The following is a 27,696-nucleotide window of genomic DNA, read 5'->3' as shown; positions in this document are numbered from 1 at the left end:
CTTTTGGGAAACTATGATTTGTGATTCTAAGATTATTCGAGATCGAGTTGTTTCATCCTTTATTGCATAATGCTTGGCAAAAACTGTTTTAAAAGCCTCAATTTGAACTCTTATCCAAAATCAAATGCTGTGGAATGTTTTACGTGTGTTTGTTTGAAAGATCTTTTGTTTGTTTGTTTGTTTACGTAAATGCAATGGCTAATTGGTTTATTCTCTAACTGTACAGGAAACTCGTCCTCTGAACTGGTTTGTGAATAAACAAAAAACTGGACTGTCCAAACTGACAATGGCTTTCTTTCATAAAGGTGAGTATTGTCTTGTGTTTAAAGGTTAGCTCTCGTTGCCCCAAAAATCTCATGAACTGTGAACGGATGATTAATGTAGTTTTCTCAGACTCAATCCAGTACAACTTCAGTTGTTTTTATTGACTTGTTCTTCATATTTCAGGTTTTATAAAAGCTCATCCTCTCATCTCTGGGATTCTGTGTAAGTCTAAACCATGTTTTTTAGCTTTTTGTCTGTATGCTGATGTAATGACCAGTAAAGCCTTGTTCACACTACACGATTTTAAAACGTCTGGCTGAACTGTGAAGTACACACTACATGACTTGCTCTCTGTGAAATCAGGAGTGTTCACACCACACAACACACACAACACAACGTGATCCACAACAGGAGGTAACACACTACACGAGCTGACAACTCTGTCACCCAACGATTCTATCTTGTCTACAAACCACGTTTTTTCATGAAAAATCATGCGATAAAACAAACAGGAAATAACGCGAACAGCACGTGCGCCAACCCAGCGAAGGAGAAGAGAAGAACACAACGCGCGAATATGGACGTCATATATACAGAAACTAGTGTTGCATACTGTTTGCGCTGAGAAAAAAATGCAAAAAAAGAAAAAATAAGATTTACCCGGTGACCTCAACTCATGCCTTGCTCTGATTGGCTATAGCTCATGACATCACTGAGGTTGAGTCGTAAGACAGCTCTTGATATCTAGCATGCTCTCGGCGATGCGTCTGCGAGCGTCTTTGATGCGTTGTTGGCTCTTTCATACTAACAGATTGGCAAGCATTCATCGCCCGCTAATCCCCCGCGATTTGCTCGCAATAACACCCTGACCTCTCGGCCCACTCCTGTTTGCCAGATCTGGGCCACAAGCAGGCCATAGCAATGCCACATGTCAGCCAAGAGCAAAGAAATAAACCAGAACCGGACTTTATCTGAGCCACAAAATCTGTGTATATTGAAAGAGTAGGTCACTTTAAAAAAAAAAAACAAACAAAAAAAACTTGCGGATAATTTATTCACCCCCATGTCATCCAGGATGTCCATGTCTTTCTTCTTCAGTCAAAAAGAAATTAAGGTTTTTGATGAAAACATTCCAGGATCTTTCTCCATATAATGGACTTCAATGGGAACCAAACGGTTCAAGGTCCAAAGTTCAAAGGGCTTTAAACGATTCTTGAAGATGAATAAGGGTCTTATCAAGCAGAAACAGTCGGTCATTTCAAAAATAAATAACAAAGTTTAAGTTTTATAAGCTCAAATGCTCGCCTTGCTCTGTGATGCGCGTTCGTGACTCTGTTGTTCGAACTCGTTCATCAAAATGAACAAATCTTTTTTCGAGTCATTTCGTTCGTTGAATGAACCAAATGACTCGGAGAAAAAAAATGGTTTATTTCTTTACTCTTGGCTGACTTGTGGCATTGCTATGGTCAGCTTGTGGCCCAGATCATCTTTCCACATGTGCCAGATGTGGGCCGGATCTGGGACATCAAAATGTCGCTTTCTGTGTACAACGTGATTGATTTATTTGTGTAGAGAAACCACTCAAAACATCAACCACTTCTTTCATTTCATTCTGCTCTCCACATTAAGATGATGTTTGACTTCAGAAGATTTGATGCACAAATTATACTTCATGTAGATACTGTAGTGCTGCAATGTGTTTTTTTGTTGTTGTTTTTGTTAGTTTAAACAGAAAAGGCTTAAGAGTTTCATTATGTGAAAAAGATGGATGATGATAATAATTTCTTGGATGGACAATACTTTATTCTGTGAAAGTCAGGTTTTAGGTGAACTGTTACTTTAAGTAAAAGCTTATATTAATATATGTTTATTTGACTGCTTTTTCATTGTGTTATGTAACATGTTGACTCATTTCTATTCATAATTATTTTTTAGATGTTATAAGTCTGTACTTGGCCTCTTCAACTGTAACACCGGTGACGACTGCAGGTAATGTACACCTAGAAAAAAAAAGTTTTGTCAGTTGAACTTAGAAAATGTACTTCATGTGATTTCATCTACAATAACTGGTTGAAATGTTGAAACTAAATTAACATTTTTTTTAAGATTACTGATTATAACTGATTTCAACCAAACTAAAAAAAATAAGTTTTTATTGAAGCATATCTGTTAATAGATATAACCTGATTTCTCCAGAAAATTAAAATTACTTATGTATGATATAATCTTTTTTTTTGTTATGATGAAAGTCTTTTCCCACCTTGATGTAAATTGCACAATAAATAAATAAAAGAGAGAAATGAACACATTTAATTTACTTTTTTAAATTAAAATTCTGTAATTGTTTCATATATAGGCCTAATTAAGTTTAATTTTCCAATTGAATACTGTCATTCATCTCTAAACCCAATGTATAATGAACTCAGCTTCATAATATAAAAATTCCGATATAAAAATTCTGGATGCACTTGACCAAAAACTAAACTAAAGATGACTTCAAATATTCTTTTAAATGTTTTTTTGGTGGTTTTGTTTTGTTGTATAATTGTATTATAAAATGTTTTAATTGGGTTCAAGTATTTAATGAATCTGAATAAAAAAATAAAAAAATAACCACACTTTTATTTGAAGCACACAAAAATTGTAAAGGAAATAGGCCTATATTCAAATATTAAATATGAATATGAATTCAGTTCAGAACAGAATAATATTTAGCAGATTTATTTTTTGACCAATTTTCAAAATAGAGCAGTGGAGCACACACACACAGTGGAGAACACAGCACACACACAGCAGAGAGCACAAATAAACTCCCAGTAAAGTTAATTTAACACTGGAGTTTTTGTTGTGGGTGCAATAAAAATATGGCAGGACTTTTACTTTCTGACCCCTGGACTTTTCCACCCAAAACTCGGGTCTTAGGAGGTTAAGATTTATTGATGTTTAAAGGGCACCTATTATGGAAAATTCACTTTTACATGGTGTTTGAACATAAATGTTGGCAGTGTGTGAGCAAAACCACCCTAGAATGATATAAATCCACCCAGTGGTTTTCTTACAATCTCAATAAATCATCTGCACTGTCTCAGAACGAGCTGTTCTGAGATTCAGCTCTTTGTGACGTAGAATTGAGCAAGGGGTTTGATTGACAGTGTGGTTGTGGCATAGACCCCGCCCTCGGTGATGTGTACACCATCCTCCATTGTTTCAACGACAGCCGGTAATGTCTCTTGGAAACATAAATGTTCTGTCGTGGGTTAATCCTGTTGTTGTGGCTTAAAAGTTAATCCTCAATTGTGGATCATTGTCTACTGTTTGCAATCCACCGTCACCTCCAGTAACAGTAAGTGTATTTTATGATTTATTAGCAAATAGTCTTTTCAGTCAATGTCAGCCAATTCAACAACAAATGCGTCTAAAGTTGTTGTCGTCGTAGGATGTCTGTGTATATAATTTAAACCTTGTTTGTATAGTGTGTAACCACACGTTTATAAATATATATTTTTAAAAGATATTGTATTAAAAACGGTATATATGTTGTTGTTCTGTAAGTTAGCCATCTCCTCACATTTGCCACAGAAGCACCTGTATGACAAGTAAACATGACGCCACAGGTCCCTCGCATTAATGTAATTTCGCTTGTACGTAGCAAACTGTAGTTTCAAAAAATTGCGCCAGCATTAGTGTTTGTGTGTGTCTGTGTGTGTGTGTTCTACATCCATAATTGCAAATGGGATGTGATTACAACTCTATAAGTACATAAATGTATCAAATAACCATACCGAGACCTACTGCTCCATTCTCATTTGTGTTTATTCTGCCGGAGTCTCTTCGTACTATTTAAATATTCCGATTCAAACGTACGCTGAATGACATTCAAAACAGCGGTTTATCTCACTCTCTCAGCACCGACTGCTATAGGTTTCATGTTACGCCCTTATCCAAAGGCAGGACGGGGATATGCAGCTCATTTGCATTTAAGGTGGTATACACCAAAACAGCTCATTTTTAAACAGGCCCCAAAATGACATTTTCAAATGGTTATAATAAATTAACTGTGGGGTATTTTGAGCTGAAACTTCACAAATACATTCTGGGGACACCCGAGACCAATATTACATCTTGTAAAAAGGGGCATAATAGGTGCCCTTTAAATATTACTATAAGTGCATTTGAAAAATATTTTGGATCGAAATGAATCGCTCTGAATTAGCAAAAGAAGAAGAAGAAAAGTAATGTCTGAAGCTGCAATTTTGGTTACATTTTGTAATAAAACATGTTTTTCAGAAACTTGTTAATTTCTTAATATATTTTCACTACCTCTAATCTGTCAGACCCCTGCAACAACTACACTGAGCTGGACAATCCATGGAGATCCATCAATAATAAAATTTACTCCCAATGTGACCAGTCTGTCTCCTGGAGCGGCTGGTATCGTCTCTTCATTAACGGCATGAGCGCTCATATCCCAGACAAGTGTGTTGCTCTGTCCAGATGTGGCACTTATTATGCATTGTGGATTCGTGGTGGACACCCAACAGTAACAGATGGAGTCGTCACTCGAGATGTCTGCGGTCAGTGGAACAATTTCTGCTGCTTTCACGGATCTTTTCCCATTAAAGTCAAAGCCTGTCCAGGAGATTATTATGTCTATGAGCTGGTCAGACCAAGTCTATGTTCTTCAGCATACTGTGCAGGTAATTATATTCACATGAGCTCTTTCTACACATTCATGATATTTGTGTTTCTGTTGATTAATCATTATTCATCCAAACTTTCAGACACTGGCAGCATTAACACCAGCCCTACAACTGTCACACCAGTGACCATCTCACCTGGTAATGTAACACACTGTGTCTCTGTTGGCTTATTTCCTGAATGTTTTCTAATGTATGTAGGCTACAGATCAGGGCTGTATTTCCCCAAACCCACTGAGCAAAATGATGTCCAAAATACGTCTTTTCAACGTCTTTGTCACAAAAGTCAGACGTTGAAAAGATGTTCACGGAGGGTCCAGAATGAAAGTTTTTATGACGTCTTTTTTTTACATGTTCTGGACGTCTGAAAAAGACGTCAATGGATCCTTCGTTCAAGGTTAAAAACTAGTTCAAATGTGGCCATTTTCAACACTATTTATGGTCTCATTTAGACAATTTATACTATTTCTGGACCAAATAAACACTCTCAGGATGCATTACATTAAAAATTTCCTTACGTTGTTTAGATGGTGATATTTGTTTCATTTTAAGTCACCATTGTGGTGATCAGTGTTTGCTTCAGTTGGGCTCTTGGTCCCAATAATTTGTACTCTAACTTTTCTTTGGCTGTTGTAACTGTGTGTTTGAATAACACCATTGTTGTGACAGTGAAAGCCAAGAAAATTGTCTCTCATCAGCTCCTTGTTGTTGTTGGTGATGGTGATGATGATGAAATCAACATAAATTGGGCATTTTAACGTTGTGTTTAGACTTCTGTGTTCAAAAAGCAAATTTACATTACAAATTTCACAAAAATGGTGATAATAAATAAAATGGTCATAATAAATAAAATGCTTCATGCTGCAATGCATGGTGGGTAGCTTTCATAGAACAAAACATTCTTGATTCCCAGGCTTTTTTGTTTTGGGTGTCACCATTGTTGAGACTCATATGCAAAATCTTGATATCTATGTGTGACTATGTGGGTCAATTTCTTGTACGCAGTGCTCATTGTAAAGTTACTGGTCCAAATAATGCAGTTCCACAAGATGAATAATTATAAATTTCAGATATTAAAGCAAAAGTTTAGATGTTGTTTAATGCTTGCATTGTGTTTATTTTGTCATCATCAACAAGCAGCTGAAGACAACTATTTTTTTTTATTTTCTTGGCTTTCTCCGCAACAACAATGGAGTTATGCAAACAGTTACAACAGCCAAAGAAAAGCTGAAGTATGGTGATCTGGGACAAAGAGCCCAACTAAAGCAAACACTGATCACCACAATGGTGATTTAAAATTAAACCAATATCACCATCTAAACCACATCTAAACAATGTAAATAAACATGAGTTTTAATTTAATGCATCCTGAGAGTGTTTATTTGGTTCAGAAACGGTATAAATTGTCTAAATGAGACCATAAATACTCTTGAAAATGGCCACATTTGAACTAGTTTTTAACCTTGTACGAAGGATCCATTGACATCTTTTTCAGATGTCCAGAACACGTCAAAAAAAAGACATAAAAACTTTCATTCCGGCCCCTCAGTGGACGTCTTTTCAACGTCCGACTTTTGTGACAAAGACGTTGAAAAGACGTTCTTTTGGACATCATTTTGCTTGTTGACTTTAATTTGCGACAGTGCTGCAGAGTTTGTGGCCTCTAGGGACGCTAGACGTGAAAGTTACAGGTTGAGCACCATCTAGTGGCCAAAAAGTTCTGCAGTGTGGCTTTAATTTAAACATTTTTTTTCATTTTATACAGAAGAAATATGGCGGAAACTAAATACCAGATTGTTACTTTAATATTAGTTTATGTACCAGGATTCCCGCTGAAAACCTAACAATGGTCATTTTAAAGTGGTCATTTCTAAAATGGAAAGAAAATCTTTAAAAAATAATAATAATAATATGTAAATTATTATACTGGTGTGTAACATGTTTACTTCCAATTCAAAAGATTTTCTTTAAGATGTATTGATGTTTTAATAAAATTGCATTTGAAAAAAAATATTGTGGATCGAAATGAATTGCTCTGAATCAGCAAAAGAAGAAGAAGAAAAAAGTAATGTCTGAAGCTGCAATTTTGGTTGCATTTTGCAATAAAACATGTTTTATTTTTTAATATATTTTCACTACCGCTAATCTGTCAGACCCCTGCAACAACTACACTGTGCTGGACGATCCATGGAGATCCATCAATAATATAAATGCTCCAGTCAAAAACTGTGATCAGTCTGTCTCCTGGAGCGGCTGGTATCGTCTCTTCATTAACAGCTCTAGCGCTCATATCTCAGACACGTGTGTTGCTAAGTTCAGCTGTGGCACTAATGCCCCACTGTGGATCCGTGGTGGACACCCAACAGTAACAGATGGAGTCGTCACTCGAGATGTCTGCGCTCACTGGGACAATTTCTGCTGCTTTTACGGGTCTTATCCCATTAAAGTCAAAGCCTGTCCAGGAGATTATTATGTCTATGAGCTGGTCAGACCAACTTTCTGCAGTTTTGCATACTGTGCAGGTAATTATATTCACATGAGCTCTTTCTACACATTCATGATATTTGTGTTTCAGTTGATATTAATCATTATTCATCCAAACTTTCAGACACTGACCGCATTAACACCAGCCCTACAACTGTCACACCAGTGACCATCTCACCTGGTAATGTAACACACTGTGTCTCTATTGGCTTATTTCCTGAATGTTTTTTTCATTTGATTTTTGTTAATCCATTGCTACAGTGGATTTCTCAGGCTTAGACACATTATTTTATCTAGCTTGTGTGTCAGCATTATATATATATATATCAGTTAAAGGGATACTTCACCTCTGGGAAGATGAAGGTGTATTTAATATTGGTCATTTATATAATAGAAATGTGAAATTATTTTTGAAATGTAGACTGAGAATGTATTTTTTACTCATGTGGCTGAAAGACTTCAACTCCCAGAATGCATTTGCTTTGCTGCCCTTACGAGGCCACTCCCAAAAAAACAAACAAACAAAAAAATAATATATATATATATATATATATATATACACATTTTTATCTATTCTAAATGTCTATTGATTTCTTTTTGTCCCATTATTATTTTTTTTCCCTCATTTTAATGCTCTTATCAACATGGTAAAGTGGATCGGCTTGCTTTGTGCAAATGTTTTTTATTGACAACAACATTGGCATATACTGTATGTATATATATATATATATATATATATATATTCTTTATTGTTTTTTAACAGTTACAATTGCAATTATCTTCGCATCCCCTCCCGCTTACAGCTTAAAAAAAAACCTTTCTCAGCCGTGACAGTGAAGAAATCCAGTATACTACGTTTTTGTCAACAAGTTTTCTTTAAACATGAAAGGCTCGACTGCAGTTATGAAACATATGAAACATACTCAATATGAAGAATAGGACAAAAAATCATTAAATAAATATATTTATTTAATGATTTTTTTTGTTATATTCTTCTATTTTATGTTTCATGTTTCATATCTGCAGTTGAGCCTTTTCCCCGTAAATTTAAACAATTTTTCATGAAACAATTTTTTATTCCACCCCTGTGGGTGGAATAAAAATGTGGCAGTACTTTTACTTTCTGACTTTCTGAACTTTCTACCTCTGACCAAGACTCGGGTCTTAGGAGGTTAAAACTCCTGGCTCCCAGCACGCATTGTCACATGAAGCATGTCACCATTGTTGAGATTCATATGCTGATTCATGATGTCTGTTTGTTTCAGAAAAAAAAGTGTAATGTAATTGTAATGATTTCCAAAATGTGTCTGCAATGTATATAAAAATCCAGAATGTCTGCTCTGTGTCAAGAAAGGTGAAAGTTATTTATTAAAAACAAATTACAAATTGGTCAGGAATAACATTAGAGAACCATTCTATTATCGTTTTTATTATTATGAAAATGACTATACCTGAACACCTTAGGTTATTGTTTCTTTTATCACAAACTATGTGCGTTGGTAAACATTGTTACAAAGACCAAAATTCACTTAAAATGATAAAATTCAAACTACTCAACTAAAGGAAACACTGATCATAATAATGGTGACCAAACATTTTAAAACATCGATATCTAAACCTCCGTTCATAGACATCTGACAGAAATAGTCATTCTGGTTAGTAATAAACATATATACTCTGGGCAGTGTTAAATTTACTCTGGGGATTTTGCTGTGTATTTATAACAAGAATTTATGCAGAGTTGAGGAGTGATATGTGTGTAACGAATGTTATTAAATTACAAAATTAATGTAATTGTATTTAGTTGTATTACTGAGGTAAAATGTTGAATTCAATTAGTTACTAATTAAATTAAAAGGAAATTGCTTTGCATTGATAAAGGAATCCAAATAAAGTAATCCACATTTATAATGGGTAACTTAAGCAATTACATTTCCAAAGTAACCTTCCTAATGCTGAATGTATGTGAGCTTCAACACATTCTCTCTGTTGTGTGACTGTGTGGGATTTCTTTGAATTGCCATGAATTTAATTCCACTTCCTGTCATTCCGATTCAAATTCAAATTCAACTTCCTGTGGGACAGAATTAATTCAATTCAAATTCCAAATAATGAATTGAATGGAGGCCAATTCTGAAATTCTGAATTTTGCACAAGCCTGCAGATGACGAATATCTGAATGACTTTAATGATACATGTCTTTCTATCTCTCCCTCAGAATCTTTGGACACTACACTATACATACTATATGCTCTCGGTGGGCTGGTCATAGCAGTGATCATAGTTGTAGTTGGATGGATCGTTGTCCATCAGTGCAGGAAAAAAGTCAAGACATCAGCAAGTACAGGTAAAAATAAACAAGCCATGCCTACTATCAGCATAATTAAAACAACAAAAAGATTTGACCAATGGATTTCTTTGTTTTGATATTTCAATAGGCAGTGTGACGCCAGTCAACAATCAAAATAAAAGCAGAGATGAACAGAAGAGTAGTGCCAACGATTTTGTAAGTCGCTCACTGACCTTAAAAAAATAACCTAAAAACCCAACTTAATATTCAAGGCAAGGCAAGTTTATTTATACATAGCAACATTGTTTCGGCCCAGATCCGGCCCATATCTGGCACTTGTGGGATTCGGATCTGGCCCACATGCAGCAATGACTGACGGCCCTTGGGTGGCCCACTCCTGTTTGCCAGATCTGGGCCACAAGCAGGCCATAGCAACGCCACATGTCAGCCCAGATCTGGCAAACAGGATGGCAGAAATAATGTTGCTATGCTAGATATAGCACATTTCATACACAATGGTAATTCAAAGTGCTTTGCATAGAAGAAATAAAATTAATCAAAAGAAATCATTATGTGTTTAATCACCCAGCAGACTTACTAGTGCAGTTTTGTTTTCTTGATGCAGGGAGACAGTGTGTACGAGACTGTTGACATTCCTAACACAGACAAGAGCACTCCGATGAAACCTATCAACAGACCTGAAGTCCCAAAGAGCCAAGTACATACAGTCTATGGGAATGTACAGCCCAGTGTGGACCAGTCACATGGACTCTATGTAAATCTCTGATCCTAGTATTACAGGGGTCATGAACTGCATTTGTAAAGTTCTCTGAAGTCAACTTATAATGTCAAGATTTTACATCACAAAATATCCTAAGAAGTATAATCTATTTTTCATCCTACTTTTGACCTCTTTGAAACACTCAGTTTTTATAGACATGTTACAGTCAAGACTTGGAAGTAAAGGCCCACTGCTACGATTGGGTAACAGTTTGCATATAAAAATATTTTCCATCATCTCTGCTAAATTTGAAAATACTACAAATATTTAATTAAAAATGAAGTTAATCTACACAGCAAAATTCCCAGTGTTAAATTAACACTCCTTGTGTACATATAGGGAGCGGTGGGAAATCCAGGGGCCAAAGAGTAAAAGTCCTGCCATGTGTTTATTCCACCCATGAACTCAGTCAGCTGACTTCACTAATTAGTTCTCCTGTCTGAATTAGCAAATCCAGGTGATTGGAACAAAATACTGAGGAGGACTTTTACTTTCTGAACCTGGATTTACATCTCCTAGCAATGTCACATGCCAGCCGAGAGTAAAGAAATAAACCAGAACTGGACATTATCTGACCCACAAAATCTGTGTATATTAATAATGGAGTAGTTTCAGATGTGAGCCGGATCTGGGCCGAAACAATGTTGCTATGTGGGTATAGGTCCAGTTCTGGTTTATTTCTTTACTCTCGGCTGACATGTGACATTGCTATGAGATGTAAATCCAGGTTCAGAAAGTAAAAGTCCTCCTTGGTATTTTGTTTCAATCACCTGGATTTGCTAATTCAGACGGGAGAGAGAACTAATTAGTGAAGTCAGCTGATTGAGTTCATGGGTTGAATAAACATATGGCAGGACATTTACTCTTTGGCCCCTGGATTTCCCACCACGGCATATACAGGTCCAAATACAATGTCGCCCAGCCCTACTTGCGGTGCATTCTGTGTACCACTAATAAAAACTCATTCATGGCTCCCATCATGCATGGCAGTAGGAATAAATTATGATCTGATTTGTCTTAGTAATTTTCTTTTTGAATATTTTGTTTGTCACCATTGTTGAGATTCATACACTTTATATTCTAGATATCTGTATGTGCCTAAAAGAAGCTTTTGCTTTATCAAAAAAACCTTTTAGGAAATCATTTGGAGTAAATAAAAAACAAAATCTGGATCTTATGCTGTAGAATCACTGTGATACTGTAATTACCAATATTAATCTGAGTCAGAGATTAGGCTCTGAATGAGTTCAGTGATACAGGTCATAGAAACAGAAAGACTGTTCAGAAACAGGCTTAAATGAAATCAACTGCAGGCATTACATATCTCAAGATCTCAGCAGAGGAGAACTCCACAAACAGCATTACCAGCTTCACTTATTACTAACCAGACTGATTTTATTTCTGTCACACGTCTACAGAATTTATTGTTGAAAGCAGAGGTGGAAAGTCCAGGGGTCAGAAAGTAAAAGTCCTGCCATATTTTTATTCCACCCGTGAACTCACACAGCAAAAACTCTAGAGTTAAATGAACTCTCCTAGACAGCAACATCCCCAATGTTAAATTAACACTCTGAGTGTGGACTCATACATAAACCCCGCCCCCTGAACACACATGTTTGAGAAGAGGAAGAGCTGTTGTAGTCGAGCACATTTGTGAGTCAGCTCAAACTGTCGCATCCGTCTTTCAATAGAAAGTCCCTCTGTGTGCATCTCACAACAGTTCCTATACAAGTGATTTATAGATTATCCTGACAGGATATCCTAATTGAAGATAGTTAACTCCACATCAACAACATTAATACATCAACTAACCATGTCCTGTTGCGTTCTACGTGTTGTCACGTCTTTTTATCTTTACCTGACTCAGGTTTAAACATAAAAGGAAGAACAGTTTTGACATTTTAGCGTGTCTGCGTGAGGTAATCGGAGCTGATAACACACACTCGCTTGAAGCTCCGCCCACTGTATTGGGAGCTGCAGCTCATTTGCATTTAAAGGGCCAGACACAAAACGGTGTGTGTTTGCTAACCCTCAAAAAGTGACAACTTTAACATGCTATAAAAAAAAAATCTGTGGGGTATTTTGAGCTAAAACTTTACATTCATACTCAGGGGACATCAGAGATTTATTTCACATCTTGTAAAAAGGGCATCATACCACCCCTTCAAAAATGCCATAATTGACATTTAATGACAGTTCTCATAAACATGCATAAAAATGACATGTGTCATGTCAGTCTTTAATGCACACCCCCTTCAAATATTTTTTACCATACTGACTAAGAATGAAATCAAAACAGCATTATAACAGTGAAAATTGTCCATTGTATGTCTATGTAAATCACCAACTCTCGTTTTCCTTTTATTTACATAAGTGAGATGTTAAAATCTGTTTTCTCTTGTGAAATTGGATATTTTACTCTAGTTGTCCATTTGTACACAATTTTGTTCTTTATTGGAGCATTTGAATACTGGTTCTCAACTCGCTGTCAAACAATACAACCCTTTATTTTCTTATAACGGATACACCAAAGATGTTCAGTATATTCCTGAAATTATGTAAATAATGTTTGACGAAAACAGCCACAGTTTTGTATATGCGAGGTCTGTGTGTTATTCTAGACTGAATGCAAATGCATGTTCCTCAGAAGCCGTGGTGATCTCTGGAACAATCTTCCTAACATTGTCTGGGAAGCAGACTCACTCTATCAGTTCAAATCTAGACTAAAAACACATCTCTTTGGCCTAGCATACACATAACACACTATAGACTTCCTAAATTCAAAATTAGGCTCCATAGTTTAGATCAGCCGGAACTGGGAACATGTCCCGTGAATCCTGATGTACTTGGTACATCAAAAGAACGATGGCGTCTACGTTAATATTAGTTTCTCTGTTTTCTCAGGACTTGGACTTGAAATCAGCTTCTCGTTGAAGTGAATCAGCAACATTTCACTGGGGGAAGTGTAGCAATGTATGAAGCAGCACTCACAGAAATAACTCCCAAAACAAGCAGCTTTCTGGTAATTTATCAGCACAGCGAAATCATGCGATTTCACCCTCACGTTAATCTCTAGACTCTAAAGATTCCTATTGGACTACTGGAATGACTGGATTTTATTTTATTTATTTATTTTTTTCGCACAAAATTCAATACAGGTCCTATTCTTACTTTGACAGTCTGGCATTTAGAGGGAAATGTCAGAGGCAGTTGTTTAATCTGTTACTATTCTTCCATTTCCTCCTTGTGATGGAATGTTCAAATCATCCAAAACTATTCAAATATTCAAATTTAAACAAAACAGAATTATTTTAATCTGCTACATGATATATTAAATCAATCAATATTTCACAGATTAAAATATGTAATGTACAAAAAGCTCTGAGTTATGTCAAGTCAATTAGTCAGTAATTATTCAAAAATAAATAGACAGAAATTCTGGTCTCAAAGTCAGTAAATTCTGTCAGTAAATTCTGTCAGTAAATTCTTCACTATTTGAATCCCTTTTTTGTTGCCTTTATATTTATTATTGGATCTGTTAATCGGAGTTTGAGGGATGGATGAGACTTAAAAATGTTTAATTGAGGAAGTTAAGAAGAGAATGTTAGGAAGTAGAAAAAAAAACCTAATGAATAATTACCAGCAGCTGCCATCGTTACAGCAACATCACAGTCCATTTGGAGTCATTCGGCTAAAACTGATAAAAACTCTATTATTGAATTTCACATAAGATGCTAGAAGGTCACTAGACATGTGAGCTGTATTGTTATGTAAATATTTTATTTAAATTTGATTATGAGATAACAGTGGACTTATGGGAATGATGGACAGATAACTTCTCTATAAACATCTCAACACACACTATCTTGTTCAGTCAGTCGCGTCGGGTGAGATTCACTGTTTGTCAGATTATATCAGGTAAGATCTTCTTTCTGCTCATAATGATCCTCATCAGTCTTTGTACTTTAAACATGATGTGTGATCATGGACTGAGGGGTGATTTGGAGTAATTCTATTCATGTTCTGATTTTTAGAAATGTGGTTGAACTGAAAAAAACTGGTTGAAACTGCATATGTATACTAATACTCAATTTATAGTGTGTGATTTTAATATTGATATACTTATATTAAATACACTCTGATTACTCTTAAACACTGAAAACAATAAATAGCACAAATATCATTAAGTATGTTTAACAACAAATATTTCTGCTTCAAAATGTCTGTTGCATTCAATGTGTTACTTGCAGATTCTTTGTAATTACTTGTGAACTTTACTAGCAATTTATGTGTAAAACTGTTTCTACAGTTTTTCTATGTAGTTCTTCAATTTTTGTATGTATATATTTCGTTTTTGACTCAGTTTGTGATATGATTACATGATTGTATGATATAATTTCTGCGATTAGTTTTGGTTACTCTTTTGGAAATGTTCCTTCAGTATTCAGATGCTCAACTTCATTTCTTAATTTAATTGCTTAACTTAATAGACACTTTTCATTCATTTCAAACTATAAATGTTTTAAATTGTCATCTATTTCAATATGTAAATTGATAAATTCTTTGGAAGGGGACACAAACAGAAGTCATGCATCAATGCCAAATCTCATTTGTTTTTTTCCTCTGAACCGAAAAGAAAACTCGTCTTCCTGGCTTTTGAATAAAGGGAAACATCGGAAGTCCAAAATCGTCAATGGATTCCTCTCTTCATAAAGGTGATTTTTTTTTTCTTGTAATAATTAGCAAAGACTAGTTCATTCAGCCCAAAAATCCTTTATGAACTGCGATCAGATGATGAGTTTTCTCAAACTCTAAATTGCAGTAGGCTACAGTCCAACACATTTTCAAGAGTTTTTTCTTACTTATTTATTTATTTATTTATTTCATTTTCAGGTTTTAAAAGAGAAATAACTATAATCTTTGTCATGCTATGTAAGTATTAACTGTTTTGTTTTGTTTTTTCCTGGCTTATGGCTCCATCACCATTAGGCCACGACTGCCCCATTGATTTGATGATTAACTACTATTATTATTATTTTTCAGATGTCTCATCACCCAATTTGGCATTTACAACTGTCACACCAGAGACAACTACAATTGGTAATGTATTGTGCTTTAAAATAAGAAGTTGCCTTTTTCCTGGATATGCATGTCAATATATAGTTTTGCATCCTTCATGAGGACTAAAGTTGGATCCTTAGAGGATACAACTTGAAATTAAAATGTTTCTGGTGATTCTAGTAATATTGACTATATGAAAGATACTAGTGAACAGCTGCTAATGTTCATTGGAGCATTCATTTAATGTTAACCCGAGTTTGGGAGTTCTTCCCGCCCAGTGCAATATTTTGCTAATTATAACAAGATATTTAAATGCTCAACTGCACTTCTGGATAGATTTAGTCAATTTCTTCAAATATTTTCGTTACAGCTAATCTGTCTGACCCCTGCTACAACCACACTGAGCTGGATGAACCATGGAGAGCCATCAATAGTACAGAATTCATTATTTCAGATGTTTGTGACACCAATGTCACCTGGAGCGGCTGGTATCGTCTTTTCGTTGATGGCCTGAGCGCTCATATCCCAGACACGTGTGTTGAAGTTGACAGCTGTGGCGCTGATGTCCCACTGTGGATCCGTGGTGGACACCCAACAGTAACAGATGGAGTCGTCACTCGAGATGTCTGCGGTAACTGGGACAATTTCTGCTGCTTTTACGGGTCTTATCCCATTAAAGTCAAAGCCTGTCCAGGAGATTATTATGTCTATGAGCTGGTCAGACCAGCTATCTGTAATTCAGCATACTGTGCAGGTAATTATATTCACATGAGCTCTTTCTTCACATTCATGATATTTGTGTTTCTGTTGATTAATCATTATTCATCCAAACTTTCAGACACTGACAGCATTAACACCAGCCCTACAACTGTCACACCAGTGACCATCTCACCTGGTAATGTAACACACACTGTTAACCCTTACTGTATAAAAAAGGCCAATTCTGACAATATTGTACCATTTTCTCTTAAAACAGTAATATACCGTAGAAAACAATGCATTCCGGGTTATATTTGTCGTTTTCGAGAAAATAGCCTTATATACTGTGAAGTAACAGTGATCAAAGTCGACACTCAGAGGCTGTTTTCCCAATTGACCTTTGGCTAAGCCCCGCCCCCCTTAGTTACTGTTGCTACATCCGTCAAACTTCATGGCTGCATGGCTTATGCTGTAACAGCTCTTCCTGCTGAAATGTTATCAAACTTTTATAAAGCAGCAAATAAAGTGTCCGATAGAAGTAGGCAAAAGGGGGCTGCAATATGCGTTCGAAGGCTATATTCAAGACATACAAACGCAAGAAACAAAAAGGCATCCAAAATAGAGGCAAAAGGATAACGTTACAGGTCACAGTCAAAAAATGAACCACCGCGGCGCATTTCCTACTAATGGAGACGGAGGCTGGAGCTGTGTCTGAAATCGCTCCCTATCCACTATATAGTGCACTATATCGGGTGTCGGCCATTTTGTAGTGGTGTCCGAATTCTGAGTGAACAACATCATTCCCTACATTCATTCACTACTTTTACCCACAATCCTCTCTGAATTCGAGTGTACATTCGATGTACACTCGCTGAAGCCCTATTTCCCACAATCCAATGCGGAGAGAACTGAGCGCGCATGAAAGTTCGGCGCGAGCAAGTTTAAACCAGAGATTACATTACATCCAGTGGAGGATTTGAAAAATATCCGTTAATCGTCGTTTTGAACATAATAACGGTCGCCGGAGGGCGCTCGACAACACGTCATCTGTGAACGTGAGAGTTGATGTACAATTTCAGTCGATGAAACTACAAAGCTGGCACGGAGGTATAATTACAAAATAAAGTCATTATGATTGTTATTGTTGTTAATATTATTTTATAAAGTAGGTAATGTAAGATAAAAGGAGTTTTATCAGTACGCGTGACGAAGCCTTTTCTGCGACAGCTCCAACTCTCCGACGCACAGTGTAAACGTCAGCGTCCGAATTCACTCACTTCATCTCGTTCACTCCTTGCAGATATAGTGCACTCAAATGCCATACACTATATAGGGATTAGTGAATGAGTGAACGAGTGAGCGGTTTCAGACACAGCTTGGGACTAACAATATCAGGGAGCAACACTGTTCATGCAAAGTTGGGTAGGTCTCTATTCACTTCTATAATCGTTATTACAAAGCAAACGGATTAACGTTACACGAGTATACACTCTAAAAAATGCTGGGTTGTTTTAACCCAACTTTGGGTCAAATATGGACTAACCCAGCCGTTGGGTTAAATTTTTACTTTACATTTTTAACCCAACATTTCGGGTTTGTCCATATTTGACCCAAAATTGGGTTAAAACAACCCAGCATTTTTTAGAGTGTAACATTGTATTTATTAGCAGTGTGTGCTAGCGTATCAACAACAGGTATGAGAACTAAAATCATAACCTAAAACATTATTAAACGGTCTAACTAGTATAACTTCACACTCACAGTAATGTTAGAAGTAAAAAAAAAAAGATGTGCTTGTTGATTTTTGCGGGGTTTAGCTGACTAAGTTTAATCCAAAGACGACACTTGTCAGGATTTTACTTCGGTTTTGGGAAGGGAAAAAAACGGACACCCCCCTCCAACCTCTCTGGGAAACACGTATCCGTGTTACAAATGCCCGAGGCACAACGTTTAACCATATTTTTGATAAAACTACGACGGTAATAGCCTGCCGAGACCAAAAACATGAGACGCCTGTGTTGAAAGTCAATGGAGAGCTATGAAAAACTGTCGGAGTCTGTGTGGGAGCTCGTTCTTGGCTGCGCTGTGATTGGTCAATCTGCATTCTAGGGCGTGGCTTAGCCAAAGGTGAATTACACAGTATACCCTCATATTCCCTAGTTCACTAATATAGTCCACTTGACAGGGTGAATGAAAAGAAGTGAGTGAATCGAGACACTGATGAACACCTGATTAGCAGAATCACTGAAGGACAGAGAAACAAGAACTGAAAAAGAGAGCATTAACATACTGTAGATCACAATAAAGAGCTGTACAATTAACAGTAAATTGCTGTAACAGTGCTGCAATTATTTTACTGTAAAAAAGCTACGTAAGGTAACAGTGCACTGCGTCTCTATTGGTTAATTTTCGCGCCTGATAAATGTAGTAATCTGTACCATGAGTGTTTTTGACTGGGCTCGTGTCAGTAGGTGAGGATGTTAGAAATACAGTAAAGAAACTTTTTCCTTTGCAAACTACCATCTTTGGCTGCACGTATGTGAAACGATCATTTTAAATTAAAATGTAGGGCAGGTACTAAAAATATTGACATCCACCAGGGCAGGGATGGGCATAGGGTCGAGTTTAGACATTCTGAATTTTGATTTTAAAAAGACATTTATTCTTTACCCCACGATGTATAAATGAATGAGGCATTTATATGGCACTTTCATATGTACTTCGACGCACCCAGGGACTTGCGGTCAGGCAGTGCCTCACCAAAGGAAATGTTGACATTACATTTATTGTACAGAAGAATTATTTATATTTTTTCCTTACAGCTGATCTCTCGTTTGACCCCTGCAACAACTACACTGAGCTGGACGAACCATGGAGAGCCAACAGCAATCAGACCTCAAACTCCTACAAGTGTGATCAGTCTGTCTCCTGGAGCGGCTGGTATCGTCTCTTCATTAACAGCACTAGCGCTCATATCTCAGACACGTGTGTTGCTCAGTACAGTTGTGGCACTGATACCCCACTGTGGATCCGTGGTGGACACCCAACAGTAACAGATGGAGTCGTCACTCGAGATGTCTGCGCTCACTGGGATAATTTCTGCTGCTATTTCGGGTCTTTTCCCATTAAAGTCAAAGCCTGTCCAGGAGATTATTATGTCTATGAGCTGGTCAGACCAACTAAACGCTATTCAGCATACTGTGCAGGTAATTATATATGCATGAGCTCTTTATATTGTTTGTTTGTTGATTCATTGGTAACATGAGCAGTGCCACCAGTGCTTTCACAAAGAACACAGTAATTCAGCATCTGACTCTGATTTATCAACTCTCTCAATCTGTTATTGTTTCAGTTCCTTTACAGCTGGGCACCTCCATAACATCCACCAGTTCTAATTCTACATCTACCAGTTCTAATTCTACATCTACCAGTTCTAATTCTACATCTACCAGTTCTAATTCTACATCTACCAGTTCTAATTCTACACCCACCAGTTCTAATTCTACATCTACCAGTTCTAATTCTACACCCACCAGTTCTAATTCTACATCTACCAGTTCTAATTCTACATCTACCAGTTCTAATTCTATAACATCCACCAGTTCTAATTCTACATCTACCAGTTCTAATTCTACATCTACCAGTTCTAATTCTACACCCACCCGTTCTAATTCTACAACACCCACCCGATCTAATTCTACAACATCCACCCGTTCTAATTCTACAACATCCACCCGTTCTAATTCTACATCCACCCGTTCTAATTCTACAACACCCACCAGTTCTAATTCTACATCTACCAGCTCTAATTCTACAACATCCACTAGTTCTAATTCTACACCCACCCGTTATAATTCTACAACATCCACCCGTTCTAATTCTACAACATCCACCCGTTCTAATTCTACATCCACCAGTTCTAATTCTACAACACCCACCAGTTCTAATTCTACATCTACCAGCTCTAATTCTACAACATCCACTAGTTCTAATTCTACACCCACCCGTTATAATTCTACAACATCCACCCGTTCTAATTCTACAACATCCACCCGTTCTAATTCTACATCCACCAGTTCTAATTCTACAACTTCTACCAGGTCTACTTCTACAGGTGAGTGCACTGTAAGAAAAAGGGATACAGTAGGCAGAGGTGGGAAATCCAGGGGTCAAAGAGTAAAAGTCCTGCCGTATGTTTATTCCACCCATGAACTCAGTCAGCTGACTTCACTAAGTAGTTCTCTCTCCTTTCTGAATTAGCAAATCCAGGTGATTGGAACAAAATACTGAGGAGGACTTTTACTTTCTGACCCTGGACTTTACACCTCTGCATAGCAATGCCACATGCCAGCCAAGAGTAAAGAAATAAACCAGAACTGGACCTTATCTGATCTACAAAATCTGTGTAGGCTATATTAAATATGGAGTAGTTTCAGACAGATTAAATCCACTGAAGAGAAAAGACATTAAATCTGAAGATCGTGTTATATTTAACATCAGGTGTCTTCAATGATGGCAATAATAAAAAAGAGCTCTTAAGTCAGTCTGTTATTCCGATAGTTTTGTTTAGAAAAATGTGTAGATTTTACTCATGGTTAACTTAAGTTATTCATTTGGTTAAATTGAATTGATAACATTGTTTGTAATCTGTTGCCTTAAATTTTATTGATTAGATTTAACATATTCAGTCGTATTCATTTTTACAGTGTACAGCTGATTATTCTCACAGTTGACACTTCTAAAACCACTGCTTCAGCTAATCCCTCTGATATGACTTTCAAAAGATCTTCTGTTTAATTCATGCTGAGTTTTCTCATTCCAGGTCTGGATATCACACTGCCGGAAAAATCCAGGGTAAGTTGAGATGAGTTTCTGATAGGTACGTGTACATTTTGATCATTTAATTTCCTGTTTGGAATGAAATAACGAGAAATTAAATAATTAGTTTTTTAGTTTAGTTTTAAAAAACGAAGAATTATATTTTATATATTTATAGTTTGTGTAAAACATCTGTTGATAATCTGTGATTACACAATTCCAATAGGAATAGCACTGGGACACAGCAAAATCCCCAGTGTTAAATTAACACTGAGAGTGTTAAATGAACACAGAAGCAGTGTTAAAGTTAATGAGATAATTAAGTGAATAAATGAGTGATGATTGGCCATTATTGACACCTGATGTTAACAAGCAGAATCACTGAAGGAGAAAATCTGTGTATTTTAAGTCACCATTGTGGAGATCAGTGTTTGGTTTAGCTGGGCTCTTGACCCTTGAATAATTAACTTTAGATTTTATTTGGCTGCTGTATGTGAATTGAAACAGCCAGATGAACAAATAGAAACGGTGTTTTGATTGAGTTGGTTGTAATTTTACATACTCATTAATTGATTTGAATCGCTGAACTCATCAAGATCATGAATTCTGAGTTAAATTTACCTTACAGATTTTAGCAGCATGGTCATTATAGAAAATACAATTTTTAGCCTTTTCAATGAAATCCAAACGAGTTTAAAAAAGTTCATCTGGTTTGGTATAGATGGATAGATAGAAAATTATTTTTTAACAAATTTAAATGCAAAAGCCAGTGTGAATAACAAAATCTAAACAGAACTATAGAAAGTTGCAAACTTTGAGGTTGGGTTCAAGTCTTAATTAGTTGTACAGCTTGTTCTCATACACAGATATGGCCTATTTATGAATGAAATTCATGCATTTATTTGTCATTTAAACTGATGCAAACAAGGAGCACTCGCCCCCTCTAGTGGACAGCAATAAGCATTACGCCTTCATTGCTCAGATATTGCAAGTCAAAAAAAAAAGATATGAGCGACTCAGACTAGTCTGAACGTCTGAACTGCGTTTGGTGAAGCATTACAGTTGTAGGAGTCAATTTATCATCATAATAATAATAAATAATATTAACATTTAAATATTATTTATATTTAAATATAATACAGTTATGTTAGTTTTATAATAAAACTAATAACATTTTTAAAGGTATATTGCGCTTCAACCGACATTATTTTAATTAATCCCAAACCCTGCTATTTTTTTCAGTATTACCTTCTTTCTTTTCATGTGAACTGAGTAGGCGATATATGCTTACATTCATAAATCTAAACTTTATTTCTATTAGATTTTCTAAATTATTTATACATACCCTGTGTCACACACGCCTACATGCCTTTTGATGTAAATAAAAGACAAGAGTAGAAATATTACGGACATTATCATGGTACAGTTCAGCCTATTATTGATTTTTATTTCCACTTCCCTTTTATTCAAACAAAGAGATGCAACTATTTGCACTGCATTTATCAATGGGAAATACATCATGCTAAAATAATCTGTCATGTCTAGGCTACTGTGGCTCACATTAATGGAGTTGCTTGCAAATCGCAGCAGTAGGCATTACGTGACATATTTCTTTTTCAAATATTGTGGGTAGTTAACAGTGAGTGGTGGTTTCAGACATTATAAAGTGCATTTGATTTTGACCAATCAGATGAAAGGGGCGTTTCAGCGCCGTCCATGTCTACAAATGAAATCAAACCCAATAACCGATTTGTAGCCACAAATGAAAAATAGAGCCAAAATCTGTTTTTTTCTTTTTTTTAACTAAAATATAATACGAATAAACCAGCTGAGCCTGGTTTTCTTTTCTCGTTATTCCATTCCAAACAGGAAATTAATTGATCAAAAAGTACACGGACCCTGAAACTGATGGGAAGTTTGGAAAACATACCAATAAAACTGGAAACAACCAACAGACTAATGCTCTCTATAATGTGCACTGATGTTTCTTTATTGTGTTGGAAAACACCAAAAATTTACTTTTTATTTCACTTAAACATAATCAAAATGAAAAAAATGTTCCATAGTGCACACATGGGGCCAGTTTTTGTTTTTTAAATGTGCTTAAATTGTGATTTCAGGCCATACGAAGATGTGTAGAAAATCTCCTTGACCAGGTAGAGTACATTACAGCTATAGAGCTCCTTTGGATCGTATAAGAGAAAAATTATAAAATAATAATTATTTGTCACATGGATATAATATACTTTAGAAATGCAATATTTTGTTCCAATATCTACAAATAATCTATGTCTATGTTCTCTAAAATAGGATGTAATTGAAATTTTGGATGTGGTCCTCAACGTTTCAGAGAAAGTGTCAGATGTAAACCGCGTGTTAAAAGCCAGTGAGAAGCTGGTGTCCATGCTGGTGAAGCCGACAGACACATATGCCAATGTCAGTTTTACTCTTAAAACTGTTGGTAAGTGAATCAGAATTGTAAATGTGCTAATGTGCATAAGTCTAAGATGTGTGAAATATCTGTTGACATTTTTTTTAGATGGCCTAATTTCAGAGGTGAATAGTCCAGGGGTCAGAAAGTAGAAGTTTATTCCACCCATGACCTCAGCCAGCTCTCCTGACTGAAAAAAAAAAATCTGCCAATTAGCAAATCCAGGTGTTTGGAACAAAATACTGAGGGGGACTTTTTTACTTTCTGGACCTGGACTTTACATCTCAGAAGATAACAGAAAAAGAGACTGACTTCAGACACAGCCTTAGATTAAATAAATTGAAATAAAAGAGTGTTTGCTTTAGTTGCATCAAATGTTTAACATTATAATTTATCTGGCTTCTGTAACTGTATTTGTAAGACAGTTGTAATGGCAAATACATTTAAAAGAGAATGTATCCAGGTTTTTTGGGTTTGATATTGATTATGACATAATCATCAACTAGATTCAGTATGCAGTCTTTTTGAGATTTAATTAATTTACATTTATTAAGCTTTGTTATGAGATAGTATAAGATCCAGCAGTGTCATAATAATGATGACGATGACACAAACATTTTAAACAACTGTGCCAAAAAGACACAAAGACACATCAATAATCATTATATGAATCTCAACAATGGTGACAATCAAAACCTTCCTGCTGCAATTTCCACAAAAAGGGCAAACGTTGCATAGTGTAAGCCTACATTTAACATAACTGTCTTTTTTTTAATCAGAGGTTGAAGTCTTCATGGTTGGACCACAGGTCACCTTAGATAAAATCCCTCGACTTGACACGACAAATTCTTCTGTGGACATTGATCTCATTGGGATCGCCAAGAACAACAATGAAAGTATGTGACATGTTTTAGTTTGATTTAAATAATAATAATAATACATTGATTGTTGCTGTAATTGTTGTCGTATTACATGTTAGCGTCTGTTTCTGTTTCACAGGATCAGCTGCTGTGGCTTTCATGAGTTATAACACAATGGAGAATCTACTGAAGCCAGACTTCTTCAACACATTAAATGACACGATTAAAACCATGATGTCCACTGTGATCTCAGCTACTCTTCCCAAAACCACCAACACTAAACTCACCAAACCAGTCAACTTCACCTTCAAACACATCAGAGTGAGAGACTGAAATGTGTTTTTGTCCAACCTGAGAACTGATGAACATCTGAAAACATCTAATATTCAGTGTTGTAATATTTTCTGCATGTTCTTTCTTCTTTTTGCAGGAGTTTGACCCCAACGGTTCTCTGTCCTGTGTGTACTGGAATATCAGCGAGTGGATTGTAGATGGTTGTTCTGTTTTAAAGACCAATAGCAGCTACACTGTGTGTTCGTGTGTTCATCTGTCCACATTCGCTCTCATCATGCAAACCAGCCGCCCATCAGAGGTACGAGAACATTTCTAGTGAGCATTGAAGAACAGCACAGATTTAGCACTCATGTTCTCTGACATGTTTTCTCAGAGCGACTCTCTGCTGGACCTGTTGAATTTGGTGTGTGTGACAGTGGGGTTGGTGTTCTTCATTTTGGCCCTGTTGACCTTTGCCCTTTGTCAGTGGAGTCCTGGAGTGAATAATGTGGCTCGAATCAACCTCTGCATCAGTCTTCTGTCGGCTCACCTTCTGTTCCTGCTCACACAACAGTTCCTGAGACTCATACGCCGTCATCAGGTGAGAATGATGAAGGAGCTCTACAGCTCAGCACAGTCTCACTGAGAATCATCATAACCGTCTCTCATGATCTCCAGGTGTTGTGTGCCGTGATATCAGGAGTGCTGCACTTCCTCTTTCTCTCTGGCTTTGTGTGGATGTTCATTGAAGCTGTGCTGCTCTTCATCTGTGTGAAGAACCTATCACAGATCAGCTCTAAAAAGAGGGAGGTGCTTAGCAGTGGATTCCTATGTGTGATTGGATATACGGTTGCTCTGGTTGTGGTGGCCGTGTCTGTCGGGATGTTTCCTGGAGGATACGGCAGTGAACAGTGAGTTATTTTGTGTTGTTGTTGATGAAAGTCAATTTGATTATAAGCAAATAAGGCAGCTCTGGGCTTTTGTGACATTTTTGTCATATGATAAAATAAACAAAGTAAATTTCACAATTTTATGTTATTGTTGTTATTTTAGTTTAAAGTTAATTTGATTAGAAGGAAATAAATCAGCGGTCTTTTGTGAGATTACTTATTTGCACATACAAAATTAAAAACATTGAAAAAGTCAACACCAGAAATAGTATTTTTGACTCATTCAGTTCTTTTATTGTATTTTCTCCAAACAGGTGCTGGATTAAAATGGATAAAGGTTTTATCTGGAGTTTTCTGGGTCCTGTTTGTGTCATACTAGCAGTAAGCACATTTCTTATTTCTCATGATTTTAATTAATATTAAAGGGGAAACAAGGTGATTAATTATTCTTTTGTACTTTTCAGTTAAACATGATTCTCTTCATCAACATCATCATCAATCTGAACTCAACTCTCAAAAATCTGAACGCTGAAGTTTCACAGATGAAACAATCCAAGTAACAAACAATCAGATTTGAACACTCAATAGAAAGAAAATGATAATAATAATAATAGTAAATAAATACGCATTAACTCTTTCTCTGTAGGATTATGGCTTTTAAAACACTGGCTCAGTTTGTGATTCTCGGTTGCTCCTGGATTCTGGGTTTCTTCACTCGTGACCGGAAGGAGCTGGAGATCCTCTTCCTGATCTTGAACTCCCAGCAGGGAACCTTCATCTTCCTGGTCTATTGTGTCCTCAATAATGAGGTCAGATATCACTCAATTTACCACCATATTCCATTTAAAACTGAATATGAAAAAATATTAAAGTTGTTTTTATGAATGTATGCATATTAAATATGGAGTCATCTCAGCCTTAATAAGCCTTAACGTTAACAAGCAGAATCACTGAAGGAAAGAAGAGAACAGAAAAAGAGATGAGCAGAAACACAGAATCTACAACTCGGATAATTTTTTTTAGTTTAGTTTCTACAAATGCTATTTTTGCAGCGATGATGATTTTTCATTCTGAAACTTGGATGGTTTTATAAAACAATTACCTCTTAAATGTCAGAGATCTAAGAAAAGATTCCCCGTTTAAATGGGTGTCATGAAATCACTCAGCTCCTCCCGTCTCATTCTTGTCCAGGTCAGACAGCAGTACTGGAAGTTCTTCAGACGTCTTTACAGTGGACTCAAACCCAAACACATCCTAAGTGTCCAGAAAAAATATTGCGGACTACAGGATCCAGATTCAGGAAATAAATGAACTGCCATTATCATACAGTAAATTTCAACTACAACAGAATCAGCGCTTTCAGATTAATGACAGTCTCAAATTCTGTCTTTAAACATTAGCTATATCCAAATGTTTTAAGGGTCTTATTTGATAGCTGTCATTATTAATTGATTTTTAATTAATTTTGATCTATCAACTCTCAAAAAATGATGTGTTGGCTTTACTTAACTTTTTTTTTTATATATATATATAAACAGGTTCCACATAACTGGGTTTTGTTAAACAAACATAATTTGTTCATGTAACTTCAACATCACGGAAGTCATTTTAAGCCATCCAATTAAACTCTTAGCTGAGTGTTAAATGAACACTGAAACGGTGTTAAAGGTAATGAGATAATTAAGTGAATAATTGAGTGATGATTGAGCAATATTGAAGACACCTGATGTTAACAAGCAGAATCACTGAAGGAGAAAAAACGGAATTTAAAGTCACCATTATGGAGATCAGTGTTTGCTTTAGTTGGGCTTTTCACCCCCACATTATTAACTTTTTATTTTGTCTGGCTGCTGTATCTGAGCTTTAAAAGCCATATAGACCATTTCACAAGATGTAAACAACACTGGTCCAGAAGCACTTCCTGTTTCAGTTTGTAACTGTTTTCTTTATTTCACATGTAAAGAAAACATCTTAAAGATGTTTGTTTAACTTTTTGATTCAGTTTTAAATGTTCTGTTGGTTGTATTTTATCCCAGCTTTTATGTAGTGTTAAAAAACTGAAACAGGAAGTGCTTCTGGGCCAGTGTTTACATCTTGTGAAATGGTCTATAATCAACTAGAAAATGTGATCTGTAGATGTTGGTTGTG

General features: G+C 36.1%; 2 protein-coding genes across 2 annotated transcripts; both read left to right on the top strand.

Annotated features, from left to right (window-relative positions):
- Window positions 1-967: 967 nt before the first annotated feature.
- Window positions 968-26,981, top strand: LOC120487605 (adhesion G protein-coupled receptor E3-like). Its single transcript, XM_089132648.1, has 18 exons — window positions 968-989; window positions 2,200-2,253; window positions 4,599-4,961; window positions 5,046-5,102; window positions 7,115-7,483; window positions 15,560-15,626; window positions 22,640-22,687; window positions 23,226-23,286; window positions 23,405-23,555; window positions 24,305-24,421; window positions 24,525-24,706; window positions 24,816-24,977; window positions 25,053-25,259; window positions 25,337-25,569; window positions 25,863-25,929; window positions 26,013-26,104; window positions 26,195-26,357; window positions 26,740-26,981. The coding sequence occupies exons 1-18, from the start codon at window positions 968-970 to the stop codon at window positions 26,857-26,859; spliced, it is 2,535 nt and encodes an 844-aa protein (XP_088988774.1). The 3' UTR covers window positions 26,860-26,981.
- On the top strand, window positions 7,498-11,220 carry LOC120487852 (uncharacterized). The gene is made up of 5 exons (XM_089132624.1): window positions 7,498-7,501; window positions 7,570-7,626; window positions 9,664-9,792; window positions 9,884-9,951; window positions 10,361-11,220. Exons 1-5 carry the CDS (start codon window positions 7,498-7,500, stop codon window positions 10,520-10,522), a joined length of 420 nt encoding a protein of 139 aa, XP_088988750.1. The 3' UTR covers window positions 10,523-11,220.
- Window positions 26,982-27,696: the final 715 nt, after the last annotated feature.

The sequence above is a fragment of the Pimephales promelas genome, chromosome 6 (assembly GCF_988280905.1).
Source record: "Pimephales promelas chromosome 6, fPimPro1.hap1.1, whole genome shotgun sequence".
In the NCBI taxonomy this organism is placed as follows: domain Eukaryota; kingdom Metazoa; phylum Chordata; class Actinopteri; order Cypriniformes; family Leuciscidae; genus Pimephales; species Pimephales promelas.
Note: the sequence above shows the minus strand (reverse complement) of the source record. Positions and strands in the feature narration are given on the sequence as shown.